At 59.9% G+C, this 17,066-nt stretch overlaps 1 protein-coding gene across 3 annotated transcripts; it reads right to left on the reverse strand.

The window, feature by feature from the left end:
* Positions 1-1,708: 1,708 nt before the first annotated feature.
* Positions 1,709-9,806, reverse strand: NOTUM (notum, palmitoleoyl-protein carboxylesterase). 3 transcript variants are annotated; one of them, XM_057501848.1, is made up of 11 exons: positions 9,606-9,806; positions 6,529-6,581; positions 6,357-6,452; positions 5,863-5,923; positions 5,656-5,714; positions 5,205-5,307; positions 4,301-4,492; positions 4,101-4,201; positions 3,494-3,641; positions 2,551-2,598; positions 1,709-2,309 (listed from the first exon to the last, which is right to left on the reverse strand). In XM_057501848.1, exons 1-11 carry the CDS (start codon positions 9,668-9,670, stop codon positions 2,003-2,005), a joined length of 1,233 nt encoding a protein of 410 aa, XP_057357831.1. In that variant the 5' UTR covers positions 9,671-9,806; the 3' UTR covers positions 1,709-2,002. The 3 variants fall into 3 exon arrangements, with proteins under 3 accessions (XP_057357831.1, XP_036766553.2, XP_036766552.2); XM_036910658.2 differs by lacking the exon at positions 9,606-9,806 and adding an exon at positions 7,613-8,418 and having other exon boundaries at positions 5,656-5,693; XM_036910657.2 differs by lacking the exon at positions 9,606-9,806 and adding an exon at positions 7,613-8,418.
* Between the last annotated feature and the right edge of the window lie 7,260 nt (positions 9,807-17,066).

A 17,066-nucleotide genomic window follows, 5' to 3' on the forward strand; every position in this document is an offset into this window, starting at 1 on the left:
ACACACAGGCCCCGCTACGGTCACTTCAGCCCCTCAGCACAGCAGGCCTCAGTCCCGTGCTGTCTCCACCTGCTACCCTTCTCCGAAGAAAGACCTGGCCTCCAGCCCACACCTCCCAACACCCCCACCCAGCAGCCACCCTAAGTGCCCCTTCCTTCTTCTCCAGCCTTTGGTTACTGCATCCTGGGCCTCACTGTCTTTCTTGGCCACCGGGGCTCCATGGGTCCCCACAGGAGGCCATGCAGGAGTGATCCGGAGAGGCGGCCCTCAGCTCTGCCTGGGGAAGCTGACACTGGTGCTGAGTGGGCCTGGGGCAGGCGGGTGAGACCCGGGCCTGCCCCTGCAGGGCCTGGAAGGGCTGCACCTGCCCAGGTGACACCAGTGTCCTAGGGTTCTGCTCAGGTCCCTCCCAGGCCCGGAGTCGTCTGGTGTTGGCAGTGCCAGTCAGACCCTGGGGCACAGCCCTGGCTGGGGCTGAGGGTGTGGGGTCTCCACAATCCTCCCCGCTCTGGGAGCAAGGCTGCAGACCCCTGGCAGCTGTGCTCGGGGGCCAGATGTGGAGCCCTGGCCGGCCTGGCAAGGCGGGTCCTCTCCCTGCTCCGTGTGACCCACCCCAGGGCCTGGCCTGGCCTTGGATCCTTTATACATGTTAGAGTTCATAATAAAACCTACTTGTAGGGGTTCTAGGAAAGTCAGTGTGCCCAAACACAAAGTGTGCTTAATGTTGGCTGCCTGCAGGGAGCCCCACCTGGCAGGCAGGAGCGTCACTGGCACTGCCAGCACTGTGGCCGGGGTCTATCCCTTGCATACACTCACCTGTATGCATGCTGATGTTGATGTGGGCCATCCCACTGACTCCTCTGCACCTGATGAGAGGGAAGCCCAGAGCCCATTGCTGACTGGCCACATTGCCCCACCATTGCATTGCTCTCCACAGGCCCCAAGAGTGTGTACGGTATGTGTCACGTGTGCCTCGTGTGTGCAGTCATGTGTAGAGAGAAGAGTGGGTCTGTGTGTGCATGCTCACGCTTCCAGGGCTGGGGCCTCTGGGACTGCCCGCGGATCTGTATGACACCTCTACTCTCAGAAGCAGAGCCAGAGGGAGGATGTCCACCTCCAAGCTTGCATCTCCGGGACTCTGACCCATGTGCACATGCAGCCTTGCAAAAATAAGTTCACTGCAAGATTTCAAGATGTTTGCTGGGCAGGGAGTGTTTTTCTGGGCCAATCAAGTTTTGAACTGGAGATTGTGCCAGTGCCCAGGTGTGCACTTATTCACACTCTGAGCCAGTCTGTGAATGTTGCATCGCTAACAAAACAAAGAGAAATGGGAGCTGCTGTCCTGTGTTGGGGTCTCGCCTGTCATGGGCCCATGAGTGGTATTTGCTGATTGGATGGACAGGAGCAGGCATCTTCAGGAAGGGTCTAGAAGAGGACACATGTGCGCTGAGGTGGGGGCTGCAAGCGGGACCTGTGCATCCAGGAAGGAGTCGGAGGTCAGGGGACCCTGTGGTCCCCCCCAGCTTCCTTCTACACTGGGTTGGGGTAGAGGCCAGGATGAGCAGGGGTGAGGTGGGCACACCGCCCATTCAAATAAACACATCTGCATGGTGAGGCTCTTGTTATCTTTTTTCATTATTTAAAAAAAATATGTTACAAAATAATATCATTCATCATATATTTCTTGCTTATTTTTCTTTAAAAAAAATCAAAGTAATAAAAAAGTCACTTTATAAAATAATACAAAAAGGCAGGAGAGGCTGGGAGCTGGGGAGTCCAGTGCTTCTGGCTGGAGAGGGAGGCAGGTGGGGTCTGAGGGGTCTTAGGCCCCAGTGGAGGCTGATGGAAGGTCCACTGTCTCAGCTGGGCCTCCCGCAGGCAGTGGTGAGGGCCAGAGAAGGCTGTGGGCTGGGGGTGTTCAGACTGGGTCGGGGGGCAGTTGGGCCGCCCGTCTGTTCTGGGAGGGGTAGGAGGACCTCGGGCCAGCCCCAGGGCAGGAGCCCTAGCCCCCGCTGCTCAGCATCCCCAGCAGCTTACTGGGCTCCAGGCCCTGCTGCTGTGCCACAGTCTGCACATCGAAGCCCATGTGCATGAGGAACTGGGCCACGTTCATCTCCTGCCCTGTGAATTGGTCCCGGATGGTGGGGCAAGAGGGGTTGCAGTGGGGCCAGGGGCAGCTGTCCACCAAGTGGACAGGGCATCCCTTCAGGGGGGCTTTGCTGGCCTTGTGGCTATCGTGGAGACTTCTGTCCCAGCAGTGCAGTGCCCGGGGCAGCGAGGTTCCCTTCACCTGGACATCTGTCCAGTGGCTGCAGACAGAAATGCAGGTGGGGTCACTCGGTGTGTGGCCGACGCAGGTGACAGCATCGCTACCACTGGAGGCAGGGCTGCATCTGAGTTCTCACCACATAGCTGGCACTGAAAGCCTTAGAAGGAAGCCCTTTATACAGAGCCAAGGGAGGCGGGTGGCAGGCAAGGGGTCGGGGCTGCAGATGTTTGGAGCAAAGGCACAGACACGGGCGGGCTGTCCCCAGTCTTGGAGACACTGACCTTCGGATGATGATCTCGTGGGAGAGGCAGGCGGGGGCAAAGCTGGCCCTGTTGGGGAGGAGACAGCCCGTTGCAACCATGCCCCCTCCGCCCTTCGCTGCCCCGATGCCTGTGGCACAGTGGCCACGGGCTGCTCCCCCAGGACCCTGCCCTCTCGGGCTCCCGAGTCCTTCCGGCTGCTGCGCTCGGCCGCCTGCCTATGCGGCCCAGGCCTTGACCCCACCAGCCCGCATGCCCCTTTCCTGCCTCCAAATCCTGCTCAGGGTCCACCACCAGGGCCTGCTGGGCAGTGCTGGGAGGCTGACCAGGGCTTTATTTTTTAGAGCAGTTTTAGGCTCACATCAAAGTTGAGTGGAAGACCTAGAGAGTTCCCATGTCTGCCCTGCTTCCCGCCATGCACAGTCCCCCATCATCCGCACCCCACCAGCTGGTGCAGTGTTACAATCAGGGAACCTGCACAGACGGGTCACTACCACCCAGGGTCCATTGGGTGCATCGGGGCTCAGTCTCGCTGTTGGACACTGTGTGGGTTTGGACAAACGCGTAAGGCGTGTGCACCACTACAGTATCACTAGAGTAGTTCCTCTGCCCTGAAAACCCTCTGCGCTCCGTCCCGCCCTCCCTGCCTTGCCTCTGGCGCCGCTGATGTTTTCCCGTAGCCCTGCCTCCTGCAGGCCTTGCTGGAGTTGGACTCAGTGTGTGCCTTCCCAGTGGGCTGCTCTCACCTGGCAGCGTGCAGTGAAGGCCCCGCCACGGCTGTTCGTGGTTAAAGCTCACTTCTGCCCAGTGCTGGGTAATACCCCACTGTCTGGATGGACCCCGGTTTACCAGTGGCTGAAGGACCCCCGGCTGCTCCCTCTGCTGTCTCTGAGGCCTCTGGTTTTAAGTCCAGGGCACTGCTGTGTGTTCACAGGGGTTTGAGTGGGGCTCCCAGCACACTCACGGCACATCCTTGAGTGTGTTCCTCAGCTCGCGGCCCAGGTTCTGGATGTACAGCCACTGCCCCTCCTGCACCGGCTGCCCCGTGAGGTGGACGTTGTCCACAGTCAGCTGGGCCTCGTCGAACAGCCACTGCACCACGAACACTGGGCCTGGGGGCACAGCTCAGCTGGGCCTTGCCTTGGTGCTCTGCCCCCTGCCCCAGGCTCATGGTCCTTTGGGATTGCAACTGCCGGCCCACTGCAGCACCTTTCGTTGAACAAGCACCTTACCACCCCTCACCCCAATTTGGCCTGGCTCCCTGGGACTTCACCTGATCAAAACTTGGTGGTGATGTCCCTTTGCATATGGGACTGAGGAGGGACGGCCAAGACCCCACCCAGCCCAGCACTGGGATTCAGCTCCAGAGCACATTCCTGACCATGTGTGAGGACACGGTGACCAACTGTCCTGGTCTGCTTGGGACCAAGTGGACTTTCAGTGCTAAGACCAGAAAAGTCCCAGTCAACCCAGGGTGACTTAGTCACCCTGCTCCTGGGAGGGGCAGTGGTCTCTGGGCCTGCCTCTGGGGGCTGGACTCCAGGATGGGTGTTCAGGGGGCAGCCACTCACAGTGCAGCGTCGGGTAGACTTTGTAGCCAAAGAAGCAATTCCACTCTTCACCCTCCTGGAACTGGCGCCGGCAGCGCTCTGGGACCACCCCCTTCCAGTACCTGGGCCACACGCTGCAGGTTAGGCCACCCCCAGGCGCTGCCCACTTCAAGTCCTCTGCATGGGTGCCTGCACCCTGGAAGGGGTCCCAGTGCGTGCACCTGATGCCGCGGCGGATGGCCTCCGTGGGTGCGCAGGTGATGGTGTCGATGCAGTCTGTGCCGCGGTACTGCTTGTTATCCAGAAACCAGCCGGAGTCGGCCAGGCCCCGCACCTGGATGGCTGGATAGCCCAGTTCCTGCAGCTGCTCAGCCACACGGTCCACGTTCAGCAGCACCCCCGTGCCCCCCGCACTGCAGGGAAGGCGGATGTGAGGCCAGGTGGCTGTGGAGGGGCGCTCACTCCCAGAGCCCACCCAGCCCCAGCCTGTGCTGAGGAGGGCTGGGGTCAGATGCATTCTGAATGGCCAACTCTGCCTGTGTTTACACATAGGACCTGTGGGCCTCTCAAGGGTCCTGGCGGCAGAGGAGGGGCTGGCAGACCTGCAGGCACTGACGCAGAGCCAAGCGGCAGGTTATCCCCTCCTTTCCCTTCCTCTCTCTCACTCTGACAGTTTCCTTATCTGAAAATGAAGGTGAACTATGTGGTCCCAGGCCCCATCAACCACCCCATGGATGTCCCCTGGGTCTCCTGCATGCCTGCTGGGACCCAGTGACCAAGAGGTGTGATCATGCCTACTGGGCCTTGGCTTTGGGGGAGGGGCACTGGCATGGCTTACCCAAAACCCACCCCTAGGGCACTGCAGGCTTCCTCACATCCAGCAACCTTGGAGTCCACAGCAGCCTCGGGACAGCTGTCAGCTGCAGGGTTCTGGAGCCGCCCTGCGGGCTGCCTGCCTCGGCCCCATGAGGCCAGATGCCCCTGGGTCTGCCCAGGCTCACGGCGCCCCTCCCTCACAGGCTCACTGCAGCCACACTCCCAGCAGCCTGCCCTAGGGCCTGCCCCTGGCCCTCCCGGGGCCTCCCCCACCCTATCCATACCCACCCCCAGCCCTGGCTGGCCTACCTGCTCCCTGCCAGCAGCAGCACCTTGGCGCCACTCAGCCCTTTGCCCAGGAGCTCTCGTACCACCTCCTGGATGATGAGGGCGCCCATGAAGGCATACTCGTCTGCACCGAGGAGGGGGGCTTCAGGTGGGGCCTGCACAAAGGGCAAGGCCTCCCGCCCCCCAGCTTAGGAGGAGGGAGGGTTCTAGCTGGGGGTCCAGAGGGTCTTCCAAGGGCTGGGGTAGACTGGAGGGACATGGGTCATGTGCATGAGGCCAAGCTGGGGGCCCTTCCCAGGGAACACCCAGGAATGAGGACCCTCACAGGGGCCAGGCCCACCATGGGCAAGTGGGCAGAGGGCACCGGGGGCTGGCACCCTGGAACACCCTGTCTAGGGGCTATGCTTCCTCCGTTGTCCCACCCCCCTCCCTGCCCCTGGGAGCAGAGACTGGAGGTGGGCAGAGGACTCACGCTTGTCAGACTTGGATGAAGCCCCACTCCAGACGTCACTGGAACAGTAGGGGATGAAGCTGTGGCACGGGGACAAGGTGAGCCTGCCGTGCTCCTCTGCTGCCCAAGATCCCCAAGAGAGGAAGGACTACCCCCAGGACAAGACCCCCAGGAGTGTCCCCCAGGAAGAACAGCCCAAGCCCCCCTTGCCAAGAGCTCCCCCCTTACACCATGTTGGCATTCCACCAGTGGGGGTTCTCCTCTGGCTGGGAGGACAGGATCCCTGTGCCTGTGGCAGGGGGACAGCGGCAGTGGGTCTTTCTGGTGGGAGGGTGTGCGCAGGGATGGGGACTACAGAAAGGCATGTGCGAGATCCTACTCGGCCCTTAAAGGGGGGCCGGGCTGTGACACCTGCACTGACTCCTGACTCTCCCCCCACCCGCCCCCTGCTTCTCTGACTCAGGCTGCCTGTCCTAGGCACACGCGTGTCCTGGAGCCACCTTGGTGAGCCCTTGGAAGTTACCTGTAGAATAAGACAAAAATGAGAGGTGAGAGTGGGTGCCCCAGCCGAGGGTGTTCAGAGCGGGAGGTGTTGGCGGGGAGGGGTCCTCTCTGGGGCTCTAGGGAGTGGAGAAGGGTTTCTTCCAGGACTTCACACTGTGAGCCCCTCACTGCCCCACCCTCCGCCAGGTGAGAGCTCTGACCATCTGCGGGCTGCTGACCTGTGCGAGTGCCAGGCCAGCCTTTGGAGCTCATGAGGCGCCGCATGGTGTTGTAGCGGGAGTCGCAGTTCTCCCGGCTGAAGCAGTACCAGCCGCCTGCAAGCACAGCCACCACTCAAGGCCGCTTCCCAGCGTCTCCGCCCACCCCGCGGCCTGGGCCCCTGGGACGCACCTTCCAGGAAGAGGAGCCACCGACGACTGCCCTTGGATTCCTTAAGGTAGTAGCTGCAGAGGAGGAAGGGCGGGGCGGGCCGTCAGCTGCGCGGCAGGGCCCAGCTTGGGGCAGGAAAGGGTCACTCCACCTGTCGCGCGGCCCCAGTCGGCCGCGCGGGGGCGCCAGCGGCCAGGCCTGGTAGAGAGCGCCCGGCCCGGCCAGAGGCATTCAGTCCCGGGAGGTGGCGCTCGCGGGGCGGGCAAGGGCCTCGAGGGGCTGTGTGGTCTGTGGAAAATCCCCACGGCCCGCCCCGCGCGGGACCCGCTGGAACTTCGGCGCCAGCGGCCGGGAGCCGGGTCCTCGCCGGGCTCAGGATCCTCCGAGGACGCGCGGTGGCGCTTGGAGATTGAAAAGCGTCCCCGCTGGAGGAGTGTGAGTGGGGCGGGGTCGCTGGGACCCGCCAGGCCTGTGTGGAAGGGCGCGGGCGCCACCGAATTCCGACCTAACGGCGCGTTACTCACACTGTCGACCTGCTGAGGACATGGATGCCCCCGACCCCTCCCCACCCCCAGCCTCGCATCCTTCCTTTATCTACTTCTGGTCAAGAGAGGGGTGACTGTTACGCCCCAGGTCTTCCGTCCCACCTGCGCCCCCTCCCCGGCCTCCGCTGGCTGGGAGCCCTGGCAGTCCCGGCAGCACCAGGGAGCGGACCGCCCGAGTGGAGCTGGGGTGGGGGCGGGGGTACCGCAGGACTCTCCTCGCCCCGTGTCGCCTCCTCCTGCTGGAGCCGGGGCCGCTCGTAGACTCCGTCTCCCCGCCCAGGAACCGAAGGACTCCAGCAGAGGGGTTGGGCACCTGTGTCCGAGCGGTCAGTGCCCGGGCCGGCCAGGGACCAGCTCTTCAAGCGCAACCCCACCCCCCGCACGGCGAGTCACTGAGCTGGGCCCTCCCCGGGCCAGCACCTCCAAAAGCCCGACGGGAGCCCTCTCCCCTGGGGGCACCAGCGCAGAGACTCCCTGTTCGGGCGCAGGCGGGGAGGCGGACAGTGCCCCGCAGGGCTGCTGGCAGGGATGCGCGGGTCGGGGCGCAGGTCGGGCCTCACCCGGCCGGGCTGCCGTCGTTACAGGTCACCGACGTGTTGAGCAGAAGGTGCAGGCGCAGGTCCTCGTTGAGCTGCTGCGCCGAGCAGGGGTACAGGGACTGAGCCAGGCTCTTGACCTGCGCCATGAAGCTGTCCATGTTGCCTTCCACGGCCGTGAAGTCCAGCGGGAAGCTCTCCACCGGCTGGCCGGCCGCGGGAGCCGCCTCGGCGCGCGGCGGGGACGGCGGCGGGGGCGGCTGCTGGCCGCGGCGCCGCCAGGTCTTCCTGCCCTCGCCGCCCCCGGCCCAGTGCAGCAGGCCCAGCAGCAGCAGGGCGCGCACCCCTCGGCCCATGGCCGCGCCGCTCGGGCCCGCGGCCACCTGCGGAGAGCGGACGGCCTTGAGGCGGCGGCGGCGGCGGCGCCGGGCCGGGGGCGTCCGGGCCGCGGGGTGCCGGCCGCGCCTGCTCGCTTGCCGGGCTCCCCGCGCTGGGCCCGGCTGTGGAGGCGCGGGCGGCTCGGCGTCGAGGCTCCTGGCCGGGCGCCGTCGGCCTGGCAGCTGGGGCTGCGCGCGCGGCCGCCGAGGGTAGCGCAGGGTCTGGGTGCGCTGGCTCCCGCCCGCGCCAATGAGCGGCGGGGGCCGAGCCTGGGCGTAGTTTGCGGGGGCCGCGGCCGCCCGGGTGCCCGCGCGTTAGATGTGCCGCCGGCGCCCGGGCTCGGCGGAGGGGGAGGGGGCCGCGCTCTCTCTTTTCTTGGCGGAGGCATCTCCTTTTCTTCCCAAACCGCAAGCCCTACGGAGGGGCCTGGACTACCCCGACGCGGCCGCCGGAGGCGCTCCCGGCCCGGCGCCGTGGGGGGCAGCGCGGCCCGGCGGCCCCGGCGGCTCCATTCGCTGAGGCCATCCCGGCGCCGCCGCCCCCGCCCCGGGACGGCTGGAAGGGGCGGCGGGGCGCGGTGCGGAAGGACGGGGCTCCTCAGCGCCGAAGAGCTCCGCCCGCCCTGCCGCGGGCCGGCCCGACGGGCTGGGGGCGCTTTGGGCGCGCTCACCTGAGCCTCCGGGGGCCCCCAAGCCCACTGCCCAGGCCTGGAGCAGCCCGCGGGCGACCCAGATCCCGGTCCGCACCCCTCTCCCGGAACAGGCCGGGAGTCCGGCTCACCGCGGCCGGCGCGCGCGGCCCAGCGGCCCCGGCTCCTCGGCGTCGTTCGCCTCGCGCCCACCCGCTGGTGCGCCCGGCTCGGCTGCGCTCCCCCTCTGGCGCTGGCGCTGATCCGCCCGGGACTTTTATCCAGCGGGGCCCCCGGGATCAAAGCGACGGCGGACACAGGGCTTCGCGCCGAGGGGAGGCCAGCAGCGGCGCGGGGCCTCCCGGAGGGGCGGACAGGTGTGGCGCGGGGCCCCGTCGCCCTGGGCGTCCTGCAGGAGGGACCCGACGCCCCAGCATGGCGCCACGGCGGAGTCGCCCTGCCCCGCGCCTGGATGGACAGATTCCTGGCGGCCCTGGACCGGGGATAGCACTGCCACTTAAGGAGATTGTGGGCCTCGGGGTGGGGTCCACGATGCTCTCTGTCGGCGCCCTGGCAGTGCGCCCCATGCTGAGGACCCCTAAGAGCATCCCCCTTCCCCAGCCTCCACTGGGGCAGGTGAGGATGGAGGAGCTGCCAGCTGAGCCTCCGGGGGCCCCCAAGCCCACGGCCCAGGCCTGGAGCAGCTCCGCTCAGTGACATCCACGCCACCATGTATCTGCCCCCTCACCTCACCTTCCGGGCACACCTCACTGGGGACAGAAGGAGATTCCTTCCCAGAAAAAAATGGGGGGGCAGCTATTTGTGTGGGACGCTTCCACCTGGGTGGGTGGGGAGACAAAGAAAGAAAAGGAAAACATTTATTCGCCTTCCACAGGCACAAAGAACAACAACAGACAGCTTCGGTAGACCTTTTCTCATCTCCCCGCCCATTTGCAGCTCAGCCGCTGTCGTCCACCCCCACCCCCTTTTAAAGATGCGAACAGGCCTTACCGTTTGGGACACAGGTCCAGACCTGGGGCAGGGCTTCCTGAAACCCTCTTGTAATTCAGGGCCATGGGGTGGCTGTGCCCCCTGGGAGGCACCTGCAGCCCCTCCCTGGGCAGGAGTTGAGAGACCACCAGGGGTTCCGGCAGCAGTCGGGACCCTGTCCCCCTCCACTGCCTACCTGGGTAGCAGGGCCCCTTTGGCCATGCGTGTTTGCTGTCCTCACTAGTTCCTGGGCTGAATGATGAGCTGGGATTAGAAAGTTGCAACACTCATCCACTGGGCATACACCATGGGCTGCTCTGGCTGGGCTCCTCCGGATGCAGTGGGAGAACTAACAGGGCCCTTGAGAGCTGGCATGTGGGCATTTGAGGGGTGCAATATGCTGTAGCAGAAACCTCAAAGCCTAATATGAGTCTGAGGTGCCCTGGAGGCCAGCCTAGGCTAGGGTCACTCAACCAAGGAGAGGGTCCTCCCCGCAGGCACCTGCAGGGCAGCTATATGCCCATTTTCCTGATGAGGAGAACTGAGACTCAGAGAGCTAACAGAAGAGTTGAAAATGAGCTCTGTTCATTCAGAAATCCACGCTTGCCATCCCCCTGGTGTTGGGTTGGTTTAAAGGCCATGCTTGGGACTGGCCAGAGGCAGTAGCTTCAAACACAGGTCCGGTCCTATCCTTAGCCACTTCTCCTTGGGCACCCACGGCAACCTAAGCATTAGGGAGAACCTGCCCCAGGAGCCCTCTACCTCTAGGAGCCTGTTACTCCAAGTCCCAAGCAGGAAGTGCTGCTTGCAGTTGTATGGCCTGACTGCATAGGACTGTGCCTCACACAGACTTGGCTCTGAGCCATTTCCCTGCAGAAAGATCTTGCATAAGGCCCACGACTGCCTTCTGTGCCTCCATTTCCTCTGCTTTAAAGTGGGGCAATGACCATACCTCCATCAGCGGGTCAGCTGTAGGATCCCGGGAGCCCACGCATGAAAGTGCTGAGCACGGCAGGCTGTGAGGACGGCAGGTCGGGTCTCCAGCAAGATTCCAGGACAAGGGAAGAGCGTGAGTATTATATTCACTGGATTTGCAGTAATGCGATTTAGCTTGCACACTGAACCCCAATGAGTTCCTGTTGGGATTCATTCAATGCTCCCGGCAGGAGTGAAGAGCCTCCCAGAACCCAGTCCTTCTCTGCCTCTGCCTTCCCCATTCCCCCTCCTCTACCCACAACTGTCTTGGCTGCTCCCGCCTGGTCCCCCTCTCAACTCTTCTTCCCCTTCAGTCTCCCCCACTCAGAGTTTCCAGATCCCCAAATCCGGTGGGCTCTCCCAGGCCCTTTGAGCCACCCACTGCTGGGCCTCTGCTCCCTGGTTGGCTGCACCTGGCCCAGCAGCCACTGCGGCCCTAACAAGTAGGAGGAGGAGAGACCCTGGGCTGACCAGCATGGGGTAAGACTCCCCTCCACACCCCCAGGACAGATGTGATGAGGAGTGCGGAGCACACAGGTGCTGGGAGAAACAGGACCCGGGCAGTGCTGGTGGGAACGTAAAGTGCTGCAGCCGCCGTGGACACCAGTGTGGTGGCTCCTTGATATATTAAACATAGGATCGTCCTGTGACCCAGCGATCCCACTCCTAGCTGTGTCCTCGAAAGAATCAGAAACAGGCGTTCAGACAAAAGCTTGTACATGACTGTTCACAGCAGCATTATTCTCAACAGCCAAGGTGGAAAACCTGAAGGCCCATCAATGGAGGAACGGATAAACACAGTGAGGGCTCTCCACACGACAGAGTATTATTCAGCCATAAAAAGGAATGAAGTATCGACGTGCTACAGCATGAATGAGTCTTAAAAACATAGAGCTAAGTGAAAGAAGCCAGTCACAAGAGGTAACATATTTTATGATGCGTTTGTATGGAACGCCCAGAATAAGCAAATCATAGAGACAGAAAGCAGATTGCTGCTCTTGCTAGACGATGGGGGAGGAATTGGGAGTGACTGCTAATAGGTGCAGGGTTTCTTCTGGGGCATGAAATGTTCTAAAATTGATTGTAGTGGTTGCATAACCTTGTGAATGTACTAAATGCCATGGAATTGTACACTTTAAAGTGGTTAATTTTATGACGTGTGAATTCTACCTAAAAAAAACAAAAAACAAAATAAGGCATCAAGGGGTCTGACCAATGATGGTCAGTAGCTGGCATGGGGCACCAGGTGCCAGGGCAGATGGGGCCAATGAATGGATCTCCGGGCTTGGAATGGGGTGGGTTGGTGCAGTTCTGGAAGTCCTCCTGGACATGTGATGTGCTGTCAGACATCTCTGGGGATGTAGCAGTGGGCAAAGGGTCGGATTTCGGCACGCTGGGCCCACAGCTGGGGCTCTGAGCCTCAGGTTCCTCATTTATGAAGTGGGATGTGAATAGGACCTGCCTTTCAGGGTTGTGGAAGCATGAAATGAGGCAGGACCCCTAGAGGCCAGTGAGCCCGTGATACATGATAGTGATCACTCCTGAGTGGGTGCTGGCTGTCCCTCAGGGACCAAAGTAGACTGCAGTCCTGGGTGCAGGGGCTTGTGGGATGTCTGGAGAGCAGACACTCGGCTTGGGGATGAGGAGCAGAAACTACGTCCAGACCGCCTGCTGCAGTGGCCCCAGGACCATGGATACTATGGATGCTGGGCAGGGGACCCATCCTTCCTCATTCCGTCCCTACTGCCACATTCAGGGTGGATTCTGCGTTGTTTCTGCCTCCTGGCTCTCATTCAGTGGAGAAAGCAGATCCCACGTGTGCCCAGGGAAGCCTGGGAAAATGGAAGCCCAGAGGGGGTTCTGCCTTTTTAGGATGGGCATCCCCAGATATGGGATGGGGTACAGGGGCTAGGTCTCTGGGAGGAAGATATGGGGGAGGGAGTCAGGGATCCCAGATGGGCACAGAGTTGTGGCTCACATGTGGACATATGCCCAGTTCCTGGAAAAAGGGAGGCAGAAACATAACATTTCAAGAGAAAACAGCTGGTTTGGGGCTCAGACTAGCCACAGCCACTGGGGAAGGGAAAGGGGGTGTGGCAGAGAGAAGTCAGTGGCGCGGTGATCCTACCTGGAACTCTGTGTGGGGCCCGACAAACTGATAGCCTGGCCAGAGGGCTGGGTGTCCAGGGCCTCAGGCCGTCCTGCCGCTCTGGACCAGTGCCATCGGCCAGACGTGGGACTGCTCCATGCTGCAAGACCACCTCCCTCTGGGGTCCCTTGACGGTGCTGAGCTGGTGGCTCCTAGCACAAGGGCGTTCTGCCTGCCTGCCAGCCTCAGCCACCCTGCCTCACACAGCCACCTGGGCAGCTCCCCACCCCAGTTGCTGGCCTCTGAGGCCCAAGAGAGCAGCAAGATATGCCAAGCACCTCACTGTCCCTGCAGCTTGTCCCAAGTGAAGGCCTTGCTCCCCATCCAGTCAAGAGCCCATGTCTGGCTCTGACTGGGCAAGGGGCCTCAAGGTCAGGCCATGCAATTGTTGAGTTTGAAACCCCTTTTGGCTTTTGCAGAGCCCTCCATCCACTAGATGCAGGAGCCTAGGTTTGATTCTTTAGCAGTGGGGGTGGGGGAAGGGGGATGGGGGTCAGGCCTTGGTCCTTCACGGTCAGCTCCTAGGCCTGACACGGAGATGTCCTCTCCTGGGAATCGGGTGGCTGTTGGCAGGCCTGGCCAGAGCAGCCTTGGGGTCACCTGGCAGAAAGGACCACACACACCTTCTCCCTAGGACTGACAGCACCTGGTGTCAGAGTCCCCGCACCACCCCTCCACAGGGGCAGAAGAGGGCACCCAGGGCTATGGGAGGTGCTGTGACCTAGATGCTCCTGGTCGCTCTGCTGTCGCCTGCCTGACGGTCCAGTGAATGGAGGACCGGGGGAGGGTTTTCTGGCCCGAGGCTCAACCCCTGGGGCCTGGGAGCCCGCTGGTTATCTGGCAGGACCTGCCCTCCTCTCAAACCCATCCTCATCCTGCCCTTCCCACGAAGGCTTTCCCTTCTGGGGGACAATCCAGGGGCAAAGGACCCTTCTGGATGCAGGCCTGCAGCTGACCTGGGCTCACCATGGAGCTCCTCCTGGGAATGGCCTCGTCCCAAAGCTGGGGGAGGAAGGGCGTGGGGATGGGAGGAGCTTCCCACACATCTGTGATGACTCCTTGGCTTGTCCCAGGAGCCACCCCAATAGGTTAGTGTGTTCTCCTCATTGCACAGGTGAGGCAGGCATCAGGGAGGTGAGGCTACCCAGAGCCCCGTGGGGAGGGCCAGAGGCGCCCCTCCTCAGTGCTTCCGTAGCTCCCCCAGCTGGCTCCGCCGGGCCTGATGATCCCCATGGGGGCCGCTGGGTCCCACCGTACAGCTCTCTGGTCCCCCGCGCCTGCCGCTATGGGACCGCAAGGAGGCCTGGCCAGCCGTGTGACCTTTGCCCGCCCCCCTCCCTCCCTGTGATCTGCACGTGGCCTCTGGGGAGGCAGAACAAACCCTCAGATCTCGCCACTGGGAACCTTTCAGTGCCAGCGACATCAAAGGGGGCAGCAGGGCGCGGGGGCGGCGGATGCTTCTCTTAAAGGGCCACACACTTTTTAATTCAAAGCAGAGCTTGGGAACAGCTGTCTAGCTGCTGCCTGGGAGGGAGGACACGAGTGAGGAGGGACAGGACTGTGGCTGTCCTTGTCCTCCCCAGACTCTGCTGTGTTTGCTTCTCACAACTGGTCAGAGGGCAGGTGGGCTGTGCTGAGCGCAGAAGCACCCAGCCAGCCCCTCGGTGTCTCACTGCATTTCCCAGAGGAGGACGCCGACCCAACGACTGAGCAAGCCTGAGTCCAGGGCGTTGGCAGCTTAGAAACTCAATTCATTTCATGAAATCAATGATGTGATCTCTCTTGCATGTGTGAGTATGACCTGAGGTTCTTACCTGCCCAGGTGTTTGCCCTGCCTGCGGTCGGCTAACCAAGACTAGACATGGGGTGACTCCATGCACTGGGGGAAGGGACACTTCCTATCGAACATCCAGTCACCTGAGCTCAGTCCCAGGCATAGGGACACAGGAACGAGACAGCAGGCTTGCCTCCTGGGTTGAGGGGGGCAGGTAATGGAAAACAACTGGCCCAGGAGCACTATGACATGCTGTCAGGAGGGGAGAGAGCGGGAGCCTAGGCATAGGGCATGTGGGCGGGCAGCAGGCGGCTGGTAGGAGCCTAGGTTTTATTTTTTGGCATTGGGAAGTCACTGCCTTATTGATAGTGCGTATGATTTCCAGAAGGACCTATGTTAGAAAACAGATTTGAAGCTGGCTAAATTGAAAAAGCAATCTTACCACAATTATGTATACATATATTCACTTCTGTGTTTTAAATGCATTTGGCTGGATCCTAAAGCATGGCATGGGGCAGGAGCCACGCCTCCCTGGGACCCAGCATGGGATGGGCCCACAAAAGGCACTTCCTCTGTGAAGAAGCTGCAAAGCTGCACCTTTTCCCAAGGAGGTGAGGTGAGAGGACAGTCAGTGCCCAGGCCAGCGGGGCTCTTTACCTGCAACACATGACCTAGGTCCTAATAGAAGCACAGTCTGGGACATGATTTCCTTAGAATATACAGTGTTGGTCCCATTAATGAAGCCCAGGAAGATAACCCCTATCCCTCCCTCCCCAACCCAGCCCCTGACTCCCAGCATTCAGGTTGGCCCAGCCTGTGGGGATTCTGTGGGACATGGACCCCAGCCCCGTCTTCCAGCTGGGCTCAGGGCTTCCCACAACCCTCTGCAGCATTGCTGCCCACCCTGTTCTTGAGGGCCCACCTGCACTGGGCCTCCACCTCTCTGGGACGGGGACACAATAGATGCTCTAGCCTTTCAGATGAATGACTGAGACCCAGCAACCAAGAGGTGTCAAAGCAGGTAGGGTAGCCTGGACCTCATGCCCTAACCACTCCCTGGGCTGTCTGGATGCTATGACATCATGTACAGAGTCCAGCTGTGGACACTCTACGCTCTGGATGCAGCATACTCTTAAGGGGAGCAGAGGTAGAGGTGGTCCCAGAGTGGGGTCACACGGGCTGCAGTGGACAGAACCAAAAGGGTGTGCCCTGTGCACCTGCTATATAAGACTTTTAGATTAAAATAATATAAAAATAACCCCCCCCCCCAAGAAAAGGAGCATAGGAGCCAGTTTGAAGGGAACTTGACTGGGCAAATTTGGATCCATTTGAGCATCAGAAAGAGTAATTGAATGAAAAAATAATTTTGAATTCATATTAATATTTAAGAATATTTTTTAAAAGGAGGGGAAGCAGGAGATATCTAAGCTGGCCTGTGCATACAGTAAAACAACAAATTTGACTGGATCTATATTGTCGGAACTCAACCAAGAATGAGGAGAAGTGCAAGTTGCAGTGCTTCAAAATCTTACAACTACAGACTATTTACTGTTAAAAGAACATATGGGATGTGAACAGTCCCCAGGAATGTTTTTTTTTAATTTGTCTGATTTCTCTCAGACTGTTCAAGTACAGTTGGGCAATATCCATCATATCATAGATAAATTTTCACAAATGCCTAGGGTGCCTAACTGGTTTTCTTGGTTTCACTGGAGATGGCTGGTAATTGTAGGTCTGCTTTGGTTATGTAGCTGTATTCCTATTATGTTAATGTGTGTGCGCAATTTAATTAGTAGTTTAAAACCTATACATGCTGAAGTTACTCTACAAGAAGATATGTCAAAGCAATAATCAATCTTCCCATGTTTTCTTCCGCCTGCTACTTCTATAGCTTTTCTTCTTCCTTCCTAATTACAACACTTAAATAGAATTCGTGCCTCATATTAAATTTACCGAGTATCATAATTCTTCCAACTGGCAAAGATGCCTCAAGACAAATGCTGGGCATAGAAGCCACAGGACATAAATCTGCAAAGAAGTAAAAAGCTAACCTTTTCAAACAATAAGGCTTCTCTCTCTCACCAACTTTACATTTCCCTGTATGGCCCCGGAAGATGACTGGTTAGCCAGAGACGGGTAAGATTCCTCAAGGGAGGAACAACCTAAGACAGGCACAGTCGCAGGGGGGCCATCAGGTGAGAAATTGGGGATCAACAGAGGTGAGGCTTAGAACCTCACCCCCCCCTGTTTTAGAGAAATCTTCTGCTTCCGTGGATGTTTTGTTGCCCTTGTCTAGCTTGGATTAATACTTAGTCTATAGGCACACACCTGATCATCTACATTTGCCCTCTTACAGCACTAAATTATGTTTTCTACCTTTATCTTGCATCTACCTACCACTTCAACATTTTATTAAAATAATAATAATAATAATAAGGGAGAAATGTGGGATTCACATATAAATCAAGTATAAAAATCAAACGAATATTCATATTTGACCTGATGGTTTATAGTTCATAATGCGTGATCAAAACCGAAAGTTTCTGTGATGGCTGCCCTTGTACTGTTCACCATGTAAGAACTT

The sequence above is a fragment of the Manis pentadactyla genome, chromosome 4 (genome assembly GCF_030020395.1).
Source record: "Manis pentadactyla isolate mManPen7 chromosome 4, mManPen7.hap1, whole genome shotgun sequence".
Classification (NCBI taxonomy): Eukaryota; Metazoa; Chordata; class Mammalia; order Pholidota; family Manidae; genus Manis; species Manis pentadactyla.

Bases quoted from the DNA above. Each gene is read 5' to 3' on its own strand.
- NOTUM (XM_036910657.2), bottom strand. From the start codon at position 7,944: ATGGGCCGAGGGGTGCGCGCCCTGCTGCTGCTGGGCCTGCTGCACTGG. The intron at 5,308-5,655 runs GTGAGTCCTCTG...TCCTCGGTGCAG, and splicing joins TTCATCCAAGTCTGACAAGC to ACGAGTATGCCTTCATGGGC. The intron at 2,310-2,550 runs GTCAGTGTCTCC...TTCTGTCTGCAG, and splicing joins CACGAGATCATCATCCGAAG to CCACTGGACAGATGTCCAGG.